At 39.6% G+C, this 24,659-nt stretch overlaps 1 protein-coding gene across 5 annotated transcripts in view; it reads right to left on the reverse strand.

Annotated features, from left to right (window-relative positions):
- The window catches only part of LOC132821532 (inactive N-acetylated-alpha-linked acidic dipeptidase-like protein 2), a 973,299-nt gene that overhangs the window by 552,760 nt on the left and 395,880 nt on the right, over positions 1-24,659 (reverse strand). For all 5 annotated transcript variants that reach the window (XM_060834141.1, XM_060834143.1, XM_060834142.1 and 2 more), the window contains one exon: positions 17,842-18,376. In XM_060834141.1, coding sequence (XP_060690124.1) covers positions 17,842-18,368 — 527 coding nt within the window. In that variant the 5' untranslated portion in view covers positions 18,369-18,376. The remainder of the gene's footprint in view (positions 1-17,841; positions 18,377-24,659) is intronic.

Below are 24,659 nucleotides of genomic sequence, written 5' to 3' on the forward strand. Positions count from 1 at the left end.
GCCTAGTGAATCTCTCTGGAGTCCCTTCAATGCCAGTATATCTCTACTTAGGTAAGAGGCCCAAAACTTCACAGAATTCCAGCTCTGGTCTGACTGATGCCTTGTAAAGTTTTAAAAGTACCTCCCCCTACTTTTATAATCCACTTCCTCGGAAATAAAGGCCAACATTTCCTTTGCCTTCCCTAGTATTCACCAAACTTACAATGGTTGACAGCATGATTTGGTGTTGAATGAATATAGGAAGCAGAGTTTTGAATGAGTTTACGCAAAAAGGTGAAGGATGGCACTTTGACCAGTCAGCCAAATGTATTTTGCAAATGACTGAGGCAAGAATAATGACAATTTGTGGATATGAAACATATGGTCTCTCTTTCCACAAATGCTATCTGCATCCAGATTTTTTGGATCATTTCAGTATCTTTGATGTTTTCCATGCTTCATTGGTCACAGCATTGAACATTGGGGTTTGAACGTCATGTTGTGGCTGTACAGGATGTTGGCGAGATTACTTTAGGAGCACTGTGTACAGTTCTAGTCATCCTCTACAGGAGGGATGCTATTCAATTGTAAAGGATGCATAAGAGAATTACAAGAATATTACCAGAACTGGACGGTTTGAGTTATAAGGAGCGTAGGAGGTTGAGGGGTGACCTAATGAAGAAATCATGAGGCAGAGATAAAGTGAAAAGCAAATGTCTTTTCCCCATGGTAAGGGAGTCCAAACACAGAAGGCATAGGTTTAAGTTGAGAGGGGAAGGTTTTAAAAGGGACCTGAAGGGCAACTTTTTCACACAGAAGGTGGTGTGTATATGGAATGAGCTGCTGGAGGAAGTGACAGAGGTAAGTACAGCATTTTGAAATCCATTTAGACAGGTAGATGGACAGGAAAGGTTTAGAGGATCTAAATGCAGGGAAATGGGACTAGTTTAGATTGGGAAACCTGGTCGGCATGGACAAGTTGGACCAAAGGATCTGTTTCCAAACTGTGTGACTCTATGACTCTATAAAATGAATCCAATTTAAAACAGCCAACTACCATACAGGGATAGACATAAAAATACAAATTTATTTGCTACCTTCAGGAAAAATTACCACTTCAAAAACAAAGGTCCACTTGCTTAATACATTAATAACAGACAACATATTCCCCTGCTGAGCACTCAGACATTGTTCTAGGTGACATCGGCAAAACCCATTAGCAATATTCTAGGATTGATCTTACGTAGAATCAGTCTTTGTAACGATAAATGCTACAACTGCCAGACTCTGCAATCGTTAACATCAAATTTCAATGCAGTTGGGGAAAAAAAAATCCATCAAGAATTTGTCACCATCATTCCTACTTTGTAGCAATTTCTTTTCCCAGCCAGTCATCTAATCAACCGTTGCATCAAAAATTGGTGCAGAATGTCCCATAGTGAAAGGGAAAGCTACTCAGAAATTAAAATCAGTCAGATGGAAAGCTTGTCCAATACTATGACAAGTATTACTCCTCCTGCTACAGCTAGGTTCACTATTACAACCAAAGCTACTATTACTACAACGATTGCTACTACTACAGCTTGCATTTATATTCTATCTTTTTAGCAGGAACACATTCTGGCACACTTCACAGATGTTTAAGACAGAAATAAACAGTAAACAACTGAGGAAAACTAGGAAATGAATGTTCTGGTCAGACTGGAGTTCCATTTTCAGGAATATTAAACAACATTTCCACAAATTGAGCCAAAAGGAGATACCAACAGTTTGCAAAGAAACATGTTTGAAAGAGGATCTTAGAAGAAGAAAGTAAGGTTGAAGCAGATGTATTTGCAGAGACAACGCCAATGTGTGGAACCTAGGCAGTTAGAACCAAAGCTGCCAACAATCAAAGAATGGCAAGAACGGGTGCATGAGATACTGAAGTTAAAGCAACTCAGTTCAGGAGGGTTTGGCAGACTGGAATGGGAACAGAAAAATGTAGATATGTCATAAACACTGATTAGAATTCGAAAGCGGGTGGTGACCGGAACTAATGTTAGTGAGCAAGATCAAAGATAGTGAGTGAGTGAAATTTGTTTTCCTATGGAATACGGATAGCAGAATTTACAATGAGCTGAAGCTCATAGAACATGGAGCTTAGTAACCAGCTCTAACAGCATTAAAATATCAACAATAGATGATTTCAGGTGGGAGAAAAAATGAGCAAAGGTAGAAATAGCTGGTGTTCATAATGGAGAGGACATGGGATCAGCTTTGAATAGAAGAACAATGTTTCAATTAGTCTGATTTAGCTGGAAACAGTAGTTAGATGGATGGGATTCAAGGTGAAATTGGTCACTCTGCAGACTGGCTAATGAGTTTCCGGCTAACATTTTGAGTCTAGGTTACTGTTCATTAGAAGAAGAGTCATTTAGACTCAAAATGCTAGCTTGCTCTCTTTTCATGGGTGCTGCCTGACCTGCTGTGAACTCCAGTATCTGTTTTCAGTACAGATTCCAGCATCTGCAGTAATTTGGTACTGCTCTATGAAGTGTTTTTGGCATTTGCTAAAGGAATTGCCTTTGATTTTCTCAGTATTGAGTTCGAGGTATGAAAGCAATTACTTACGTACGTGACTTTATTCAAAATATTGAACAATTGTTTGGAGGAATCACTGAATAAGCCTTAAGTACTGTCCCAGAATTAAACGATTTTATGACAAATCAGAATCAATTTTAATGATTTGATTTTATACTGGTATGGGAGAAGGTTGGTGCCTTTGCAACCACATGCAATTAGGAATCAGCAAAAAAATAAATAATTGCCACACCAATCCAAGTGAGGGCATATGCAGAGAATGTCACTGAGCCTGCATCAATCGTGTGAATGTTTCCCGTAGTCATATTCTCAAGGTCATATGGGGAAACTTCACATTACATTGACTGCAGAGGATTAGAACACATGATTACAAAATATATACCTAATGTCACAAATGGATTACTCTTTATCCTGTCAAAGGCCAACTATATTATCATAGTGGACTCGTCTTCTAAATATTGACACGTAGTGATGCATCGCGACAGCAACTCCCAGACAATATTCTCCAAGCAAGTGTTGCCCTCAGGCTGTGCAAAGCTCCGGCTGCACTGTGCTTCCATATGGATAATTTGCTGGCTGCTTTGATTTACAACTCTTCTGCAGTGTAACTGGTTGATATTGTTATGGTATCATTATGATACAAGTAAACCTTAATGAACTGCATTTGACTTTCTTCCAGTTGCAGAAAGCAATATAAAAAAACACACAAACAACTTAATGTGTGAAAAGAAGCAGTATTCACAAAACATACTCAGGATGAAATTTAACTGGAGTTGGAACAGAAAACACTTGGTAACAGATTAGTCATCTATTATACGGTACAACTGATTTTCTTCTCCATTGAAGTTAAAGATAAAATTAACCCTAATGTCTGTACTATAACAGAAATTACGATTAAACAAATCTGGGACTACTAAAGTTCTACTAAATTGCAATCCATCAGCTCAATCATGATGTTGACTTGATTCCATTGTTTTTGGTTCTGAACTAGCCTGATCATTTTCGTCATCTGTTTCAAAAGCTTGTGAGTGCAACGTCTACACTATAGACTTGAGCAAAGACGTTCTAGGCTAAAACTCACTGCATTGCTAAGGGATTGCTACAATGTTGCAGGTGCCTTTTTTTTGTGTGGAACAGTAAACTGAGGATGTGTGGGACATTAAACATGTTCCAGTGAAAATGAAATATTCCACAGCACTATTTGAAAAAGAGACGAGCTGCTTCTCTGATATGAATGATCTCTTGATAGGATGCCCTGGACAAATATTTAATTGTTGTTTGTGCAAGATGGCTACAGGTGTTGCATACATAATAACAATTACAACTAACCAAAATAATTTAATTTGCTGCAAAAAACTTTGCAACATCCTGAGGCTGCACACATCTTTCTTGATTTGGATACACCGCTGTTGGACTGGGGTGGACAAAGTTAAAAATCACACATTAGGTTATAGTCCAACAGGTTTATTTGGAAGCACTAGCTTTCGAAGAGTTGCCCCTTCGTCAGGAGGTTGTGTTCTTCTTTTACTTTCTTTCTTACTGTGACAATTCATCTCAATATGTACCCATTGAAAAAGTAAGGAAGCAAAGTTTCTTTATCCACTTACCTGTATATGCTGGGCCTTGAAAAATAATTTGATTTCATTCTGTAAATGTTCTCAAACCATTGTATTTGTTTATCTTGGATCTTTGTTGCTAGCACAAATCTTGCCCAAGTCATGTTTTTATTACACTGTTCTTGATTTATTTGCACTCTGTATATTCAACATTCACCTAATACTCCTCTCAACCTACTCATTTCTGCCATTACCATCCGTTGATTGTCAACTTTTCTCATTGTCTAGCACTGTCCAGAAGGCTGGCTGTAAAATGCTATTTTTTTTACTCGACCTAAATTTTAGTTCCATGTTTAATACCTCTAATCAACAATATGCTTAACTTATGAGTGAGAAATTCAGTTATACAACAACATTCCTTTTAAAAAGGTAAATTGATACCGATTTTGTTGTGGCAAAATCAATAGTAGTTAATAAACAATGATTAACTATGAAGGATGGTGGGCTAGATGGACAAAAATAATGATATCAGATATCCCATCATATAAGTAGCAAAAGTTAATATAATGATGTTTTATTTATTATGATGCAGTCAACTTTAAGATAAATCAACATCATCACTCCAAGACACACTTTTGTAAACAAGTATCTGGTATTAACCCAATGTCATTATAAGATACAGTATATAGACATGCATCATGTATTTAATAACTTTTCTTTATACACACACAAGCATGGTGTGAGTTGTGTTTGAACAGGCCTCAAGTAATTACTCAAAGTAATTTAAAATGGAATAAAATGCGGCCAATAGTGAACTTCAATAATCAGTTGATCTCAATCATGACAATTTGTCATGAAAACCAAGAAACTTTCATTTGAAATCACATTCCTTGGAAACTATCAATTGAACTCAACAGCAAACATACTGTTATTGTGGGTACATTCGCCAAGCTGGGAAGTTGGTTTGTAGAGGTTTTGTAGAGTGCTGTGGAGTCTCCTGTGAAGCGTTGTTGTACCGTGCCTGTTGGAATTTACGTGGTTTCATTCCCGTTGCTTCTGAACAACCGGAGCCAGCAACTGGAACCAACTGACAAAGTACAACAGCACTTCACAGGGGACTCCACAGCACTGAGAATGCTACCTACAGAGGGAATGAAACGTCTGCAAATCAAATTCCCAGCTTGGCAAACACACCCACAACAACAGCAACTGGCACCTGAGCTACAAATCTTTCCAAAAACCCTTGAGCAAATTTACTGTTTCCATTTCCAATCCATCTCAGCAGCTTTCAACTTTTACTTTTTAAACATCTTTTCTCCATTCCTTTTAAAAATGCAGGCAACTAGCACAATGATACTCAACTTTGTGCATTCTTTCTTATAAAGGTATTACTCATCTATTTGTTTTTCTTCTGTAGTTTCTTTCATAATCAAAGAAATAGTCAGCAGATAGATTTGTAACATGAAGCAGCATTGGGATGCAAGAGCCATTTCAAGTCCTCAACAGAACTGCTGCTAGACTGATGTTCTTAATCTTCTCACAACACAGGGTCGTACAGTACAGCTATAAAACTGACAAAGGCTTTTGATCAACCTAAAGATTACTATTACAACATTGAACCAGCATTAACTGATGGAAGTCTAATCCAACATCCTATGATCTAGTAGACCCATAAGCGATAAGTTATTGATCTACAACTTCCAAATATTTGTGATATAGCAGTGCATGTCCTATACCTTACATTTTTTGAACGATTTCAGTCATAAGGTTAGCATCTAAGATATTAATAGGCTTCTATGTTTCAAAATGTACAACTCAAAACCAATACATAAAAACAGAGGCCCTGTAACTGTAAATAGGCAACTTTACCTGCTTACCAGAAAGGAGAAAAGGGAAATACATATGTAGAAAACTTGAAGCATGGAGCTTAGTGAGACACGGGCAAATCAATTAAATGAATGCCAAGGAGACAAAGCAACAGCAGACATTTGGTGAAAATGGTAATTTATCATTGAAGCAATGAGAGATTTGTACAAAAAGCTTAATTGTATCAAATTAAAATTTAGGCAATAGAGATCATAACATGATATGGTTTACGGCAAAGCTTACACAATCCATAAAGAAAACAATAACTGAGTAAAAGAGGCTAAGAACAGAACTATGGAAAGTATATTGGAAAAATGTATTGACAAGTGAAACAACAGCTAAGAATATTTCAAATGGTGGTAAATTGGGTCTGAGTAGAATAAATCTCTCCAAAGAACAAGAAAATCAGTAATGACCACCATGAATTCCTTTTTTTAAAAAAGAGCAAAACTGAGCTTAAGGAAAGCATTCATTCATTGCATTGAGGAAAAAATGTGAAGAAAGGGAATCTGGAAAGATTGTGATCCTTTTAAAAAAAAACTACAAAGGAAGGGGGAAATAACAAAATTAAAATCAGAAAGTTACAATGTCAGTTAAATGGCAAATGTCTATTATTATTCCCCAGAACTTAACTGGGAAATCAACAGAAGCTAGCATGGAACCCTATGAGCATTATTTATACTTACTTTGTAAATAAAAAATACTGAAGTCAACCAATAACCAATTAATTTGTTGAGTTTAAAGTTATTAGTCTATAGAAGGCACAGTCATACAGCATGGAAATAGGTCCTCCAATCCAAATTATCTGTGCTGACCCATTCCAATCTGACCTCATCTCATTTGCCAGCATTAGAATCTTGGAATCCATAATGTGGAAGCAGGCTATTCAGCTCGTTGAGTCTACACCAACCCTCCAAAGAGCATCCTACCCTCACCTTCCCTCTACCAGTAATGCTGAAATTCCCATTGTTAGCTTGTACATCTTTGTGCTGCGGGAGGAAACCAGAGCACCCGGAGGAAACCCATGCAGACACAGGGAGATTGTGCAAACTCCACACAGAGTATTACCTGAGACTGGAATCGAACCCAGGTCCCTGGCATTGTGAGGCAGCAGTGCAAACCACTGAGCTGCCATGTTGCTCCATGTGGCCCATATCCCTATAAACCCTTTCTATTCATATACCTATCCAGGTACCTTTTCAATGTTTTAACTGCCATTACTTCCTTTAGCAGCTCATTCCATACATGTACCACCCTCTGTGTGAAAAAGTTACCCTTCAGGTCCTTTCTAAATCTTTCCCCTCTTACATTAAACCTATATTCTCTAGTTTTCGACTTATGTGTCCTAGGAAAAAGACTTTGGCTATGCACCCCATCTATGTCTCTCATGATTTTATAAACCTTTATAAGGTCACCCCTCAGCATCCAATGCTTTAGAGGAAGTAGCCCCAGCCTATTCAAGCCCTCTAGTCCTTGTAAATCTTTTCTGTACCTTCTCAAGTTTAACAAGATCCTTCCTCTAGAAGGGCAATTAGAATTGTACGCAGTATTCCAAAAGTGGCCCCACCAATGTTCTGTACAGCCACAACATGAAATCCCAACCCCTTCTACTCAACATTATGACAAATGAAGGCAACCATGCCAGACACCTCCTTCACCACCCTACCATTAACCTTAAAAATCTTACCCTAATTTGCCTTCCAAAAAATCTTCAATAACACACAGCTGTTACCATCTCTCAACAAGCACATAAAAGGTTAGTACGAAAGCCCCAGTAGTGGAGGCTCGCTACACAGAGATCCTGATCTGAACTAAACTTTTTTTTAGATAACTTACAGTTTGGAAACAGGCCCTTCAGCCCAACAAGTCCACACCAACCCTCCAAAGAGCAACCCACCCAGACCCATTCCCCTACATTTACCCCTTCACCTCACACTACAGGCAATTTAGCATGGCCAGTTCACCTAACATGCACATTTTTGGACTATGGGAGGAAACCGGAGCACCAGGAGACAACCCACGCAGACACAGGGAGAATGTGCAAACTCCACACAGACAGTCACCTGAGGTGGGAATTGAACACGGCTCTCTGGCGCTGTGAGGCAGCAGTGCTAACCACTGAGCCACTGTGCCACCTGACCATTTTTTTCTCACTGTAAATGTTCAAAGTAGCCGTACCATAGATGAGATTTGTTACAAAGAACTTGTGTGACTGCTCGTGTTTCCCATTCCTTCATCCAAAGGATATTTGCTGGTAAATCTTGATCAGAAAGCAAATGCGAGCATGACATTACATAACAGATGCATGATGAATAGGAGGAAAATATGCAGCAAATTGCTGTGATTTGGAATGCACCGTCAGAAAGGATGGTGGATACATATTTGGGAAGAAATTTGAAAAGTAATTTAATAAATATCCAAGTGGAAAATCTGACAACTATGGAGAAACAGCAAGAAAATGGACTAATTGAACAGCTCTTTCAAACAGCTAACACAAATACCTCTTTCAGTGAATTTGCTAATTCTATGATTCTAGACCTACTAAACCCAACATCATAAATTAGGACCAATCATTTAGAAACAGTATCAAATATCCTACTCTCTGCACATATTTTGTGGATATTAATATCCATTTAGACACAATACAAGATCCTTCCTCTAGTAGGGCAATCAGAATTGTAAACAGTATTCCAAAAGTGGCCCCACCAATGTAGGTTATGGTATTTCTTAATTAAGATCACTTAAAAACTTAGGATCTCTCACTTCACCCGACAAAGGGGCTGCATTCCAAAAGCTTGTCGTTTCAAATAAGCCTGTTGGATAATGATCTGGTGTTGTGTGATTTCTGACTATACTCTAGAAACCATTACAAAAACCTTACTTACAGGATGAAGTATATCCTAATGGGTGTTGCTACCCAAAAAATGTTGGTGAAGAATAAGAAGTCTAGTTTTATGCAAACAGGCATTTTGTTTTCCTTATTCTCTATTTTGTTTCCCGGGTTTTTCTTTTGCAATTCTCTACAGCCCACACTGTCAGTTGTGAAGAGCTTTCTTTAAGCTGCATCAATAAGAAACAAGTGGAGACTTAAGAGCTTAGCCCATGTTGTTTCATGTTCAGTGACTAGCTGCAGTTGTCAATTGTGTAATCAACAGAAGTTTACAGGGAAGAGTAAAGGAATTTACTGCACTTGACTGGAAGCAGATACACTGATATTGATATTTTTCTTTCCTCAAATGTAAAAACAGTGCATTGACGCCTAATACCTTCTTTTATGGTTGATCATCCATTCTTTTAATTTATACATCTACAAAATACTACAAAAATTCTTTTTAAGAAATCAATGAAAATATAAATGCAAATGCACAGCCTTGAATTTGATGCAACCTGAAAGAAGTCCACTCTTCATCTCTACTCTCTGATGAAGTGGACTAACAATTTCATGCCCTTCTCATAACAATACACCCTATGGGATAAATGATACCTTGCTGTTAAAATACACACTAAGCAAAGGTGGCACCTCTCTTAGTTCATAAAATCATTAAGGCACAGAAAGAGGCCACATGGTACATCGAGACCATGCTTTCTCACTGTAGAGCAATCCCTTTCTCCTGCACTATCCCTGTAGCCATGCATGTTTATTTCCCTCAGGTCCAATCCACTTCCCTTTTGAAGTCATTGATATCTCCACTAGGCACAAAGATCCAAGTGATTACTTTCTACTGTGTAAAAATATTTTGCCTCTCATCTCCCCCAAGTAATTCTTACCTGAAAGCTTCAGTCAATGCTCCCCAACCTTTAGCACCAGCTAATGGGAACTTTATTTTTCTCTGTGCTTACCCTATTTAAACCTGTCATGATCCTGTGGATCTCTATCAAGTCTCCTTTCAACCTCTTCTTTACCAAGAGATGACAAGCCCATCTTCTCCAATCTACCTTCCAGCCAAATTTCCTCATCTCTGGAATTATTCTAGTAAATTTCTGCATCCTCGTAAGGGCCTTTGCATCTTTTCAGATGTATGATGACCAGAATTACACACAGCACTCTCATTGTCACCTTTGTGACGGTGCTGTCACTTTAACAAGACTATTTTTTTCCTTGGTCTTTTTTTTGGAAAAGAGGTTGTAAAGGCAGAGGTGCCGATGGGTTGAGGAAGAACCTAGTTTAACAATGGCAGGGGCCTGCCCAATTCTCCCAGTTCAGTCTTTTCTAGTTTGATTTAGCTGGGGCAGCCACGAGATGCTGGAGTCCAGAAAGGGTGCAAACTTCAGCAAATGATTCCGGACTGACTTTTCTCTCGGAAATCTTTTTGGATGTTGTTCCCTCCTACCTGTGAGAAGCTGTGTTTCAATTTATTTTTTTGCCAAGGGCTGTGTTTATGAGATGCTACTGGATTGGAACAGTTCCTTAGTTAAGTTGTTATATCAGGTCAGTTAAGTTTTCCAATCGTCAAGTTACTCAAAATTGTGTTTTATTTTGTTCATGTTTCGACTAGTGCTTAAAGAAACTCTGTTTTGCTTAAAGCCAAGTGGTTTGACCATTTGCAACATACCTGAAATAGTCACTTGACATCTGCCTTTAAAATAAGACAAGGTTAAGGTCTAGGCTACCTTCTCAAAGTATTTTGAGGGAGTCTGGCCGGGTCCATAACACCTAACCTGAGTATTATAACGGTTCAACATTATTTCCCTGTTTGTTCTCAACACCGTGATTTATCTTGAATAGCTTGAAATCCAAGTGCCTGACAAGCAATTTTCTCAATAGACTGAATCTTACAGCGGGCTGAGAAACCTGGGCTATGGTGAGATGTTTGGCAGAATTGAATGAGAAGATGCATCTTGCACCAATGTTAACACTTCTTACAGAACGTGTACTGAGTTTTTCACTAAGCAGCAGTGAACTATCGATTAAGGGGAATCATTGCTTGTTAAATACCCCATTAATGGCACAATTCAATTCATTCGTATTCAGTATTCCATCTTGCTAAATTCACCAAACAAGTTGAATGTTGTCAAAAGTTGACATGGAAACCAGAGTGGTTACCAGGCAGATTCAAGTTCTCACTTGCTCTGAATGACCTCGGCGTAACCTATAATCAAACTGCATAGACTCAGAGTTTTGAACAGCAGAGAAAGAGACTCTGGCCAATGATGTCTGTGCCAGTCATCAAATATTCATTTTGATTTTAATTCCATTTTCCAGAAACTCAGCACATGATCAGCAGGGACTAGCCACATGCTCCTCTCATCTGCACTGTCACAGTGGCATCTGATATCTGCCAACCCCATCACAACCATCATGCCACTCCTCTGATACACCTGCAAAGTTTCAGGAAGCACAGACTTGCACTACAAAGCACACTAGCAACAAGCACTGAAACATTGCATACCAGGCCTCAGCACAAGGATTAGACTGAGCTGTGTCTCAGCGCTGCTTGCTTAACTAGTGCCAACCTGCATACTTGCAGCATTCATGCCTTACCTTGCTATGCCCATTCACATATTGGTGCTTCAGCCAGAGAGAAAGGCTCCCAATGCCACTATATTGATATGCTCTTTTGAGCAGATAGACAGGCATCTTATCATGTTTGTCAATAGTGATCTGAGTGGGGGTGGGACAACATGCTGCATCATACCCTGCAACTTCAATTCAACAACACACAGCATGTGCCAACTACCTCATGGTAAACTGTATGTTTATTCAAAATCAGCAGAGAGTCTTCCCCTGATACCCAATGATTCCAATTATAAGCAGCCTCATGGAAGCATTGTTCACGTGAGTTGTCTAGAGGAGAGAAGCTATGTTTCAGTGGGGATCAGAAAACCATTAAGAAATGTTCTCTGAAGGGAATGGGAGCAAGTGACCAGAGACGTCAATACAGGGAGACTGGAGTTGAAGATCAGAGTCAAAAAGTGTGGTGCTTGAAAAGCACAACTGGGCAGGCAGCATCTGAGGAGCAGGAGAGTTGATGTTTCAAGCAGAAGCTCACTTCTCACTTTCTGCTGGAGTTGAAGATCAGACAGCTGAGAAAAAGTTTAATGAATTTTCATGGATATTCAAGGCCAGTAAACCTTTGTTCACCATGTCATCAACCTCTCAAGCAGTTCAATGCACCAGTTGAAGATTCACTCATTTAGGTGCTTCTTCTCACCCTCACATGAAATCTAATGGCACCATTTGACCATGAGCTGTTGCCAGAACAAGCTGCTCTCTCAGGGGAGATCCAGAAGAGAAGTGTCCCCTTCTTGGACAGCCAGTAGAGGAAGCTGCCCCCCAGACCCTACTGCTGGCCCAAGGCCACCGCCCAGGTAAGTGCAAACTACTTGGTGCAGAGAATGGCCAACAATCCAATATCTTTTTCTGCTCAGCCAGAGTAAGAGTTATACTTTTTTTCCTGCCACTTCACACTCACACTCTCTCTGCTATTGTACCTACACCCCACCAAGGCTTATGCTCCGCCTGTCTCACTATTGCCTGCAATATCTTCCCTCACTCACTCTCAAGCTCCAATCTCTGATTCTGTCTGAAGAGCCCACCATCTTTTGACTCCTGCACCAGCTAATAGCTGTAACTCCCATGTCAGTCTCATTCACACCAATTCTAAACACTGACTGTGACACCTTACTCCTGCATTTTGCAAGTTCAGCCAGCATCTCTACCACCTCAGCAAAGAAACAGGCAGTTCTCCCAGGAACTACTCTGTGGTGTCACTAATCAGGGATTTCATCCGCATGCACAAGGAAGAACAGGAGCGGCAGGCACAGGTGTGGGACTCAATGGCACTTGATACCCAGAGGCTGCGGGAGTGCAAGGAATCACGGAGCCATCTGGCTGCCTCCAGATCAGCAGCTGCTTTGGAGAGCCAGGACCAAGACTTTCAGCCTCTGCTGGACAGTTGCACATACCTGGATTCCAACCAACAGAGACAGGAACCCTTGTGAGGTGTCACTTCCTCACAAGGAGGCAATACAGTGCCAGGACGCACACAGTCAGGGTTGAAATCACACAAAGAACTCTCTTCTTAATCATCTATCCCATTAACTCCAACAGGCATCACACTTCCCCAGGCGCATGAGATGAACATGCTTGATGAGATCATTCATTATCCCATCACCACGTACCACATGAAGCTACGATGTTACTGGTCACCAACAAACATCCCTACCACATTACACCATTCCCAGACATGCTTTACTGTACAGGCTGGCAAATTCTGTTGCCTCCATAACAATTGTTTTGCGCCCTTGTCCAAAGCTTGCAGCCCCCAGTCCTAAAGACTAGCTTGTTGAGGTTCAATTACATGGCAATTGTCAGACTTGCTGACCCTCTCCCCCTTAGTTATATAGACAGATCCAACAACTGTCCATGGCCTACCCCTTTGATCGGACAGCCCAGATATCTGACTGGTGACTATACAGCTTCTCAACCATGTTATCTATACCCCTCAGATCTGGTACACTGCAGTCAATGAATTGATAATGACCTATTCCCTAGACTGCAGAGGGTCAGACCCCTTTATCAATATCACACTGACTGGATGCCTGCCATTATCAATTCCCTTGACGACTGTTGGAACAGCAATACTAGACTTGATGTGCCAGGAACCCCAGGCTGATTGGTGCTTCTTTGGACTTCAGTGAGGATTATTTTGCTAAAACTATGAGATATGCCTGCCTGCTTGCTGCAGCATAAGCTGCTAGCTGCGAGACTGACACATTTCCATTGTTGGAGCAGTTCAAAGACTCATTCCAGGATTTCTCAGTATAGTCTCAAGTTCACACAGGAAAAGAGAGAGTGAAAACTATTTCCAATTCAACAGGGTATTCTAATCTCCAACTTACTGCTGCACTGTCTGAAAATGCCTATCTGCAATTAGTAGCAGTGAAAATGGGACAAAATCTTAGTAGAATTCCAAAGTCAACAAGAAATCATGCCTGGTCACTAAATCATAAATTTCTCTTGCTCTAATTTGTAGGTTTTAACAATAATACGTAACCGAATTGCATAGGTAGCAAAAATATTTCACCTTATCATTGTGAAATGTGAAAGAATTGTACACATTATGTTTTAAAATCCAATACATCGAGGATTGCACTGACACAATACTGACATAGTACCTTCTCCAAGTGTTCTTTATGAATACGTGAGACTCAGTTGATTGTTAAAATATTCATGAGGTGGTTTGTGGTCACAGCTGGAGGCCAACCTTGTTCTCAACTCAAATCCATATTTGCAAATTTTTCAAACAGCGATAAATATGGAAGTTTTGCCAGAGTTCTGAAGGGTTGCTAATTGGGTTCAGAAAAGTATAAAGCATCTGTTACAAATATGGTTCTTCCATGTTTACACTCTTGGCTTCCGTGGCATTGGTTGCTTTCAGGAATATCTTAATGTGCCACGAATTGAGATACATTGCTTTCATACAGAAGCATGGGGTTTCTTTATATAGTGTCCCATTCTGACATCAATCAGGGATGCAAGTCTTTCACACATGCAAGGAAACATTTGGAGAGGTGATGCCTGTTATGAATTGATGAGTTATTTTATTTCACAGTACAGTAAAAACAGGCAGAGCAGGAGATATGATTAGACTTAATATGCAAATGTACAATCTATTGGAACTTAATTGTACAAAATGAAAAATACACCATGTTTCTAAAATCGGTAGGTCATCTTGCACAAACAGGTTGTCTAGCTGTTCTCCAGTTTTCTATTATTCAAAGTATTTGCTACATAGCTTCAAAGGATCTTGTTTTAATATATGATGAAATGATTATATCCTTGAGTTTTTATTTTGTCATCATCTTTGATTCACCCCAGGAGAGTATCAACGACTATCCAATATGGTAGACAATTTTTTTTATTGACTACAGAGATAGACCAACAAATTCCGTACTGTTCTCAGCTGATGGGAAACAACATCAAATCCATCTCATGAATATTTTAATAATACATTCCCTCTTTTTTTAAATTGCATGAATAAGCTATACTTTAAAACACAAGTAAATTTTCGTTCCAAACATATCAAAATTGACACCACCTCACTATAAACCACCTAACCTAATAATAGTGCATTAAACCTCTAGTGGTGAAGGTTTAACCAAAATTAATGGTCACCTATTAGATGACCAAAAGGAACAACTAAAAGGCAAGCTGTGTCTGACAAATTTGATGGGATTCTTTGAAGAAATAATAGAGTGCACTGAAGAAAGAAATGCTGGAAGTTGTGTATGAGGAGATCCAAACAATTTTGCTGCAATAGAGCCTTGTTATCAAATGAAAGCACATGTTAATAAAGTGTGGCAACATGGGCAGGATCTTCATTAACAGCCAGAGTAGAGAGACTGGGGGTTAATGAACATGTTTTAGACCAGAGGCACCTAAACAGTCAAGCCATCACAGGTCAGTCATAAATCAAATTGAACTTCAGAAGGGCAGCAGGGTGGCACAGTGGTTAGCACTGCTGCCTCACAGCACCAGGGTCCTAGGTTTGATTTCAGCCACGGGTGAGTGTCTGTGTGAAGTCTGCACATGCTCCAGTTTCCTCCCACAGTCCAAAGATGTGCAGGTCAGGTGAATCGGCCATTCTATATTCCCATAGTGTTCGGTGCATTAGTCAGAGGGGAATCTAATCTAATCTAAAAACTTGAATGTGAAATATAATATCACAATGGAATATGGTTAACCATGACAAAAAATATAGAACTTACTTCATGATAATCTAGACAGTTAATTGGCCAAATAAATTCCAGATGAAACTTCTGTGGAAAAACATTAGGAATATATTTTGGGAGGATGAATGGGGAGAAGACATCTGCACTCAGTGCTGCAATTCTAAAAGGAACAAAGAGACTTGAATCTTCAGACATGTATGGGATGTTATATTTTGTAAATAGCAGACTAGAATATAAAAGTAAAAAAGGTGAATGTAAATCAGTAGCTAAGCTGCAGTTAAAATATTATGTCTTGGTTTGGATGTTATCCTTTTCAAAAGACACGAAGGACAAGATGGGCTGCTGGAGAGGTTTCTTGATTAATGGATGAGACAGTATAGTTACCATGAGAAACTGTTATTGTTAGAATATGTAAGTTTCAAAGTTGTTCTAAGAACTAGTGTTCACAATGATCAGAAGTTCTGATTAAGAAAACAAAGAAAAGATATTTCTTCTTATCAGATCTACAGTAAAAGGGCATAAAGTTAAGATCACCACCAGAGATCAGGGAGAGGTTAAGACTTCTGTTAGGAAATATATAGAAGAGGGAATGGGATGAAATGATTAATTCTTTCAAGCAGCCAGCACAGAATTATTCTTGAATTGTCTCCTTCTGTGCAATCAAATTCTACAATTCTACCCTGATATTGTCCAACATATGGAATTATAGGAACAAAGTCGTGGCTACACCACCACATTATATCAATACAAAATTTGCATAATGACTACATAATACGGCATTTCAGCTCTAAAGCTATGATGGTCTTTTTTCAAAAATCCCTCAGGCTATGTATCAAATGTTGTGCAACTTTGTTCCAGTGGAAAGACTGGCCAGACTTCTAAGCGAACAATAAAGCTGTCTTTTGCAACATTGAGAGAATCTGGGCATTCCGACCTGAGCTCCTAATCATTAACAACAGATCTGTGCATGCATTCAGACTGGAGCTATGGATGCACAACAGATTTGTGTTATGTTAAGCGTTTAATTTTTAACCATATTGCCAGCAAAGCTGCTCTATCATGATGCATCTTGAAAACAAAAAGTCCCAGCAACATTTTTCAGATCATAGGACAGCATTACAGCATTGTCAATACACTCCAGGGTTGGGGGGGGGGGGGGGGGGGGGGGGGGGAGAGGGGAGGAGAGAAGGTGAAGGCAGCAATAACTAGTTAACTAGTTACATTAGCAAGATTACAAGACTGGGATACAAGGTACACAGCTTTGTCATTACCTCCTCACTAACTTCACCACTTACAAGGCTAAAATCAGGAGCATTGGAATCTTCACTGCTCACCTGGAGATTGGTTTAATTGCAACAATAGTCAAGAAGCTCAATATGATCAAAGAGAGAGCAGTTTGATTGACTGGCAAAAGAACTAACGTACCTAATATCCACTCCCTTCACCATCACTGAGCTATGATGTTGGGCTACCTAGCACTTACACTCTACAGAATGAACTACAGCAACTCATTGGACCTACACTGAAAGGACCTTTCCTGCCTATAATCTTTATTTCTGAAGAGAACAACGATCAGCTAAAGGTCTTTTACACCTGATTCTGACTTTGCATGGTTATCTCTGTTCTTTTATTATCAAAATGGCAAAATAATGTGATTTATTAAAAAATTGCTCCTAAGTCTGAAATTATTCAAAAGTCTAGAACTACCACCATGCCTGGGCAATGGGTAATGAAATCAAATGACCACTGTCATTCATATTACAAGATCACATAAATCATTACATATTATTAAAAATAACAAAATAATCATGGTCTACTAAGTCAGAGGCATTAATTGATCATTTGTTTTTGAGTCTGTAGTTAGTGTTTATGACAAAGAAATTATGAGGTCATTGGTTAATCTTTGAAAATTATTGTACAACCTACAACCTTTTAATGTTAAGTTTAAATACTATAACTTGATGAAAAGTTTACTAATGAACAAAATGTCTCCTGTTCTCAAATATAACCTCTTTAAAAAGTCCTCATACATAATCTCAATTCACAAACAGGGAAAAAAAGATATACTTCTGTTGTGCCAATCTTAGAAAACGGTATTAAAAAAAGAGAACTTTTTTTTCCCTTTCCCTATTTTGGTATCAAAGTTGTCAAGCCAAAAAGTTTGTATTAAAATTGCACTAACCTGAAAAAGCTCCTGATGCTGTAGCCTTCAATTGCCTGAACAATACTCTGAAGGATTGTGCCATCATCAGATACTGCAATTGAAGATGTAGGTGGCATTGGTGTTGTTATGTTATTTGGCAAGGTATGTTTTGAGTTACTTTTCCGTCCATAGTAACCAATTAGAAAACCACAAATAAATATAATAAACCCTGCGACAAAGAGTTTTGCGATGATAGAAAGGCTGCCCTGCTGATTTTTTGATCCTTGTCTTGGATGCACTATGTAATCAGACTCTTCTTCAAGACGTGCAAATCTTCCTCGGGGTGATGCTGAAGGCTGCATAAATTCAAAGTCAAGATCATTGTTTCCAGCCGAGTTAGCCAAACAATGCTGGCTCGAACTATCTGGTTCAAAGCCATCAAATCCACTTTCTTCCAACTCTTTTTCCATGTCCCACTCTAAGTCTAGTGAAGGAACTGGAAGCTCTTCAGTGTCCACATCTTCAGTGTGCACTCGAAATCTCTGGTCCACTTTCTGATAGGCCATTTCAGAGCCTGTATTCAAAAATTGAAATCAAAATCGGTAAGGTTTATTTCTTTAGCAATATCAGCAACTAAGTTCCAGACATTAAATTTACAATCAGTGGCGTAGCACTTGGCCAATGCAGTAAAGTTATTTGCATTCTGTACAACTGAATTTGCCAGCTATTTGTAGTGAATATCCTCACTGTGTTTGTGGCAAAAATAATTGACTCCATGTGAAAGGGCAATCCTTCACCCATTTACATTTTGGAATAAACAAATAATTCCCCTGGCGCAGCTATTCACAATTTTCTGTTAGCTTCAGAAGAAATTTTACTTTCAGATTTGGAATAAAAAGTTGATTTTTCTGCCAAACATGCATTACCATCTCTCATATACACTTGTACCCACCAAAATGTTTTATTGCATGATAATATATTCAACATAGACGTGTTCCACAATCTAATAGAAACACAATGCCTTACTGTGTGATGCTGCCACAAAGAAAATTAATAGCTCTTATGGAACATCTGGGTGACAGCAGATTACTCTTGACAATATTCTAACATTGAAAACCAACAGGATCCGTATATATATAAATATATACAAATGAAGTAGCAATGAATGAGTTCAAGAATGTAATCTAACTGCAGAATTAAGGAGACAAAAATTGTCTTATGTACATCTAGATTGAATTATTTCTGAAGCTCAAACATATTTGTTGTTTAATTGCCAGACATTTTGGATGCCTGAACACAAATCTCAACCAATGGCAAAAAATCAGGGGACGAACAAAAATCTCTGAAAATACCCAACAGTTTTGGAACCATCTGAGGACAGAAAAATAGTGTTGATGTTTCAGGTGTGGCCTTTCATCAGGAGATTGAGGGTAATATGTAATCCATATTCAAACTTATAAATCCACTCAATAAATCCTGAGAAACAGTCGTGAAGTTGAGTCCTGAAAGATATTCAGAATTTGAGAACAATTGGCATAGTGATATCATCCTTAAACTAGAATCTAGAAATCGAGGTTAATGCTCTGTGTAGGTTTTAGAAGCCTACCATGGCTGGGAATGAAGTTTGAATTAAATTAATAAATCTGCAACTAAAAGTCAGTTTAATGATGATCATAAAACTATTGTTGTTGTCATAAAAACCTAGTTCATGAATGCCTTTTAGGGAAATAAATCTGCCAATCTCACCTACATGCCACCCCAGATCTACAGACCATGCTATTGTAAGAAATAGAAACAGGAGTAGGATATTCAGCAGCTCAAGCCTACCCTGCCATGCAATAGGATCATGGCTGATCCAACATCTCTCATGTTGACTTTCCTGGCCTTTCCCCTTAACCCTTGATTTCCCAACTGATCAATCAAGCATGTATCGATCTCAGTCTTAAATATACACAAGGATTCTGCGCCACATCTCTCTGTAACAGAGCTCCAAAGACTCAAAAAGCTCTGACGGAATAAATTCCTCTTCATCTGCGTCTTAAATTGGTGCCCCATTATTCTGAGACTGAGTCCTCTGATCCTAGCCTGGCACTGGAACGTGTCCAGCGGAGATTCACACGGATGATCCCTGGAATAGTAGGTCTAACATATGAGAAACGGCTGAGGATCCTGGGATTGTATTCATTGGAGTTTAGAGATTAAGGGGAGATTTAATAGAGACGTACAAGATAATACATGGCTTAGAAAGGTTGGACGCTAGGAAATTGTTTCCATTAGGCGAGGAGACTAGGTCCCGTGTACACAGCCTTAAAATTAGAGGGGGTGAATTCAGAACAGAAATGCTGAGACATTTCTTCAGCCAGAAAGTGGTGGGCCTGTGGAATTTATTGCCGCAGAGTGCAGTGGAGGCCGGGACGCTAGATGTCTTCAAGGCAGAGATTGGTAGATTCTTGTTGTCTCAAGGAATTAAGGGCTACGGGGAGAAATCAGGTAAGTGGAGTTGAAATGCCCATCAGCCATGATTGAATGGCGGAGTGGACTCGATGGGCCGAATGGCTCCTATGTCTTATGGTCTTATGGTAATACTCAGGGCTGACTGAGTCTTAAAGAACATAACTGTTAAACTGGCCAGTGGTAGATGGTGACTGAGAAACTTACTTGGCTTCATTCTCACCAATCTATCTGTAGTAGATGCATTTATCATTGACAGTCTCATTAAGAGTAATAATTGCTCAGTTCTTGCTCAGATAAAGTTCATCTTCGTATTGAAAATACTCGCTGTTGCATTGTGGCAATATTACCATGTTAAATCAAATAGATTTTAAAAAGATCTTACAACTCAAGACTAGACATGTCAGCCATCAGAAGTGGCAGATAGGTATTCAACCATAATGTGTAGTGTAATGGCACAGCATACCCATGGCTGGGGAAACTCAACCGGTCTGGCAGCATTTGTGGAGTGGTCTCTGGACTCAAAACATTAATTTTGCTTTCTCATTTGCTTTCTCCAGCAATTTCTGTTTTTGTTGCATGACACAGACAAGGCTAAGGGATCCCACAACTAACAGATCATATCTGAGTTATGCAAGTTTGCTGTATCCAGACATAAAGGTGGAGGACAATTAAGCAACACAATTGGAGGTGAAAGCTCAACAACTATCCCTTTCTTCAATGATAGGAGATCCCACTACACCAGTGCAACAGATGAGGCTGATGCATTTGAAGCAATCTTCAGCCAGAAGGACAAAGAGGATCAAGACTAAGAGAATGATTGCTGACACTCCAAAAATGCTTTCAGTATGTACATGCAAACATGTATGCACAGTAACCCTACCAGTGTGGTCAGTGACACCACTCCACCCTATTCGCTCAAAGTTAATCTACTGATTAGGGCACCACCGTGTTTTTTTATTACCAGCAGGATATTTCACAGAGTTTACCCAGAACTTTCTGCATGCGCAATGTAAAAGTTTTGAGGATGTCAGAAGACACAAGCTAAGACTACTATTGCACCTCCTGGTATTCAGAGATAAACCAGGCTCTAATGTTATGTTATCTCTTTAGAAAGGTGATTTCATAAACTCTATTGGATATTGCAAATTGTTCTACTTCACAGAGTCATAGTGTCAGAGAGATGTACAGCATGGAAACAGACCCTTCGGTCCAACCTGTCCACGCCGACTAGATATCCCAACCCAATCTAGTCCCACCTGCCAGCACCCGGCCCATATCCTTCCAAACTCTTCCTATTCATATACCCATATAAATACCTCTTAAATGTTGCAATTGTACCAGTCTCCACCACATCCTCTGGCAGCTCATTCCATGCACGTGCCACCCTCTGCATGAAAACGTTGCCCCTTATGTCTCTTTTATATCTTTCCCCTCTCACCCTAAACCTCTGCCCTCTAGTTCTGGACTCTCTGATTCCGGGGAAAAGACTTTGTCTATTTATCCTATCTATGCCCCTCCTGATTTTGTAAACTTCTAGAAGGTCACCCCTCAGTCTCCGACGCTCCAGGGAAAACAGCCCCAGCCTACTCAGCTTCTCCCTATAGCTCAAATCCTCCAACCCTGGCAACATCCTTGTAAATCTTTTCTGTACTCTTTCAAGTTTCATATCTTTCCGATAGGAAGGAGACCAGAATTACATGCAATATTCCAACAGTGGCCTAACCAATGTCCTGTACAGCTGCAACATGACCTCCCAACTCCTGTACTCAATACTCTGACCAATAAAGGAAAGCATACCAAACACCGCCTTCACTGTCCTATCTACCTGCGACTCCACTTTCAAGGAGCTATGAACCTGCACTCCAAGGTCTCTTTGTTCAGCAACACTCCCTAGGACCTTAACATTAAGTGTATAAGTCCTGCTAAGATTTGCTTTCCCAAAATACAGTACTTTGCATTTATTTGAATTAAACTCCATCTGCTACTTCTCAGTCCATTGGCCCATCTGATCCAGATCCTGTTGTAATCTAAGGTAACCCTCTTCACTGTCGACTACACCTCCAATTTTGGTGTCATCTGCAAACTTACTAACTGTCCTCTTATGCTCACATCCAAATCATTTATGTAAATGACAAAAAGTAGAGGACTCAGCACCGATCCTTGTGGCATTCCACTGGTCACAGGCCTCCAGTCTGAAAAACAACCCTCCACCACCACCCTCTGTCTTCTACCTTTGAGCTAGTTCTGTATCCAAATGGCTATTTCTCCCTTTATTCCATGAGATATAATCTTGCTAATCAGTCTCCCATGGGGAACCTTGTCGAACGCCTTACTGAAGTCCATATAGATCATATCTACTGCTCTGCCCTCATCAATCTTCTTCGTTACTTCATCAAAAAACTCAATCAAGTTTGTGCGACATGATTTCCCACACACAAAGCCATGTTGACTATCCCTAATCAGTCCTTGCCTTTCCAAATACATGCACATCCTGTCCCTCAAGATTCCCTCCAACAACTTGCCCACCGGTCTATAGTTCCCTGGCTTGTCCTTACCGCCCTTCTTAAACAATGGCGCCACGTTTGCCAACCTCCAGTCTTCCAGCACCTCACCTGTGACTATCGATGATACAAATATCTCAGGAAGAGGCCCAGCAATCACTTCTCTAGCTTCCCACAGAGTTCTCGGATATAGCTGATCAGGTCCTGGGGATTTATCCAACTTTAACCTTTTCAAGACATCCAGCACTTCCTCCTCTGTGACCTGGACATTTTGCAAGATGTCACCATCTATTTCCCTACAGTCTATACCTTCCATATCCTTTTCCACAGTAAATACTAATGCAAAATATTCATTTAGTATCTCCCCCATTTTCTGTGGCTCCACACAAAGGCTGCCTTGCTGATCTTTGAGGGGCTCTATTCTCTCCCTAGTTACCCTTTTGTCCTTAATATATTTGTAAAAACCCTTTGGATTCTCCTTAATTCTATTTGCCAAAACCATCTCATGTCCCCTTTTTTGCCCTCCTTCCTTTATACATGCGTCTTTCTACGTCTTTTGTTAAATTCCACCCGCGCTGTGCTATTTGTTTCCAGTGAGGAGTAATTCTGTGACTTTATCACAAGGTTGCTCCTGGGTCATAAAGATATCATAGAACATCTACAGTCATGGCTCAAACCTGGATAAGAAATGAACTCAAGACAGGAAGTGAGGGTGAATGCTCTTGCCGTCAAGTCAGCATTTGCCTAGTGTGTCATCAAGGAGCTCGCTCAAAACTGGAGTCTATGGGAATAAAGGGAATAAAGACAACTAAGGCACCAGCTGGAGACTTAATTAGCACAAAGGAAAATGGCTGTGGCTGCTGGAGGTCAATCATTGCAGCTCTAGGGCACCACTGCAGGAATTTCTCAGGGTAGTGTCCTAAACCCATGACCTTAATGACCTTACCTCCATCATAAGGTCAGAAGGGGGATGTTCACATATAAATGCACAATGTTGAGCATCATTCATGAATCCTCAGGTACTTGTACAGTTCATATTCATGTGCAGCAAGATTTGAAGAACAACCAGGTTTCTCTCCACAGATGCTGCCTGACCTACTTTGATCTCCAGCATTTTTTTGTTTCCAGTCCAAATTCCCAGCATCTGCAGTCGCTTGCTCCTCAACAATAACTAGGTTTGAACTTACAAGTGGTAAATAACAAAAATGGCAGGCAAGTATCATCACTAACAAGAAAGAATTAATGAACAACCTTCATACTCCATGACATTATGATCTCTAAATCCCCTATTATCAAAATTCAGGGGGTTACCATTGACCAGAATCTGTAGTGTACCTTCACTGCATGGTCTGTAGCAGGTAAAGAAGGCAGCTCAGCACCACTTCTCAAGGGCAACTGGGATAGGTAATAAATTCTGGCTTAGTTGGCAAAGGTGGCTAGAATTATTTTAAAAATATAATATTTTGTATCAGGCATGTTCTTATATTTTTTGGCAGAGACCATCCACATCACTTCTTAGAATTCTTAACAAGCTGAAAGGTAGAAGATCTTCAATATGCTTTTCCCTAGTTGAATTCATTCTGCATATGCAGTCAGCAAAACACAAATTGACAATTAAAATTAATGAAGTTTATTATGCAGTTCCTTTGGTATGTTATATGATTATTTCAATGGTTATGGCAGTGTTAATGGCCATTTTGCTTTGCAACTACTTTAACATTAAACCATCCTTCAGATTTTCACCAATGCTTTTTTTTTATTCACTAGAGGGGCATGGTGTCACTATTTGGGCCAGTATATAATGCCAGTCCCTAGTTGTCCTTGAGGTGGTGGTGGTGAGCTGCCTTCTGGAACTGTTGCAGTCCAAACACTGTAAAATGACCCATAGTGCCATAATGGAGG

This window comes from Hemiscyllium ocellatum, chromosome 13 (assembly GCF_020745735.1).
Source record: "Hemiscyllium ocellatum isolate sHemOce1 chromosome 13, sHemOce1.pat.X.cur, whole genome shotgun sequence".
NCBI classification, from domain to species: domain Eukaryota; kingdom Metazoa; phylum Chordata; class Chondrichthyes; order Orectolobiformes; family Hemiscylliidae; genus Hemiscyllium; species Hemiscyllium ocellatum.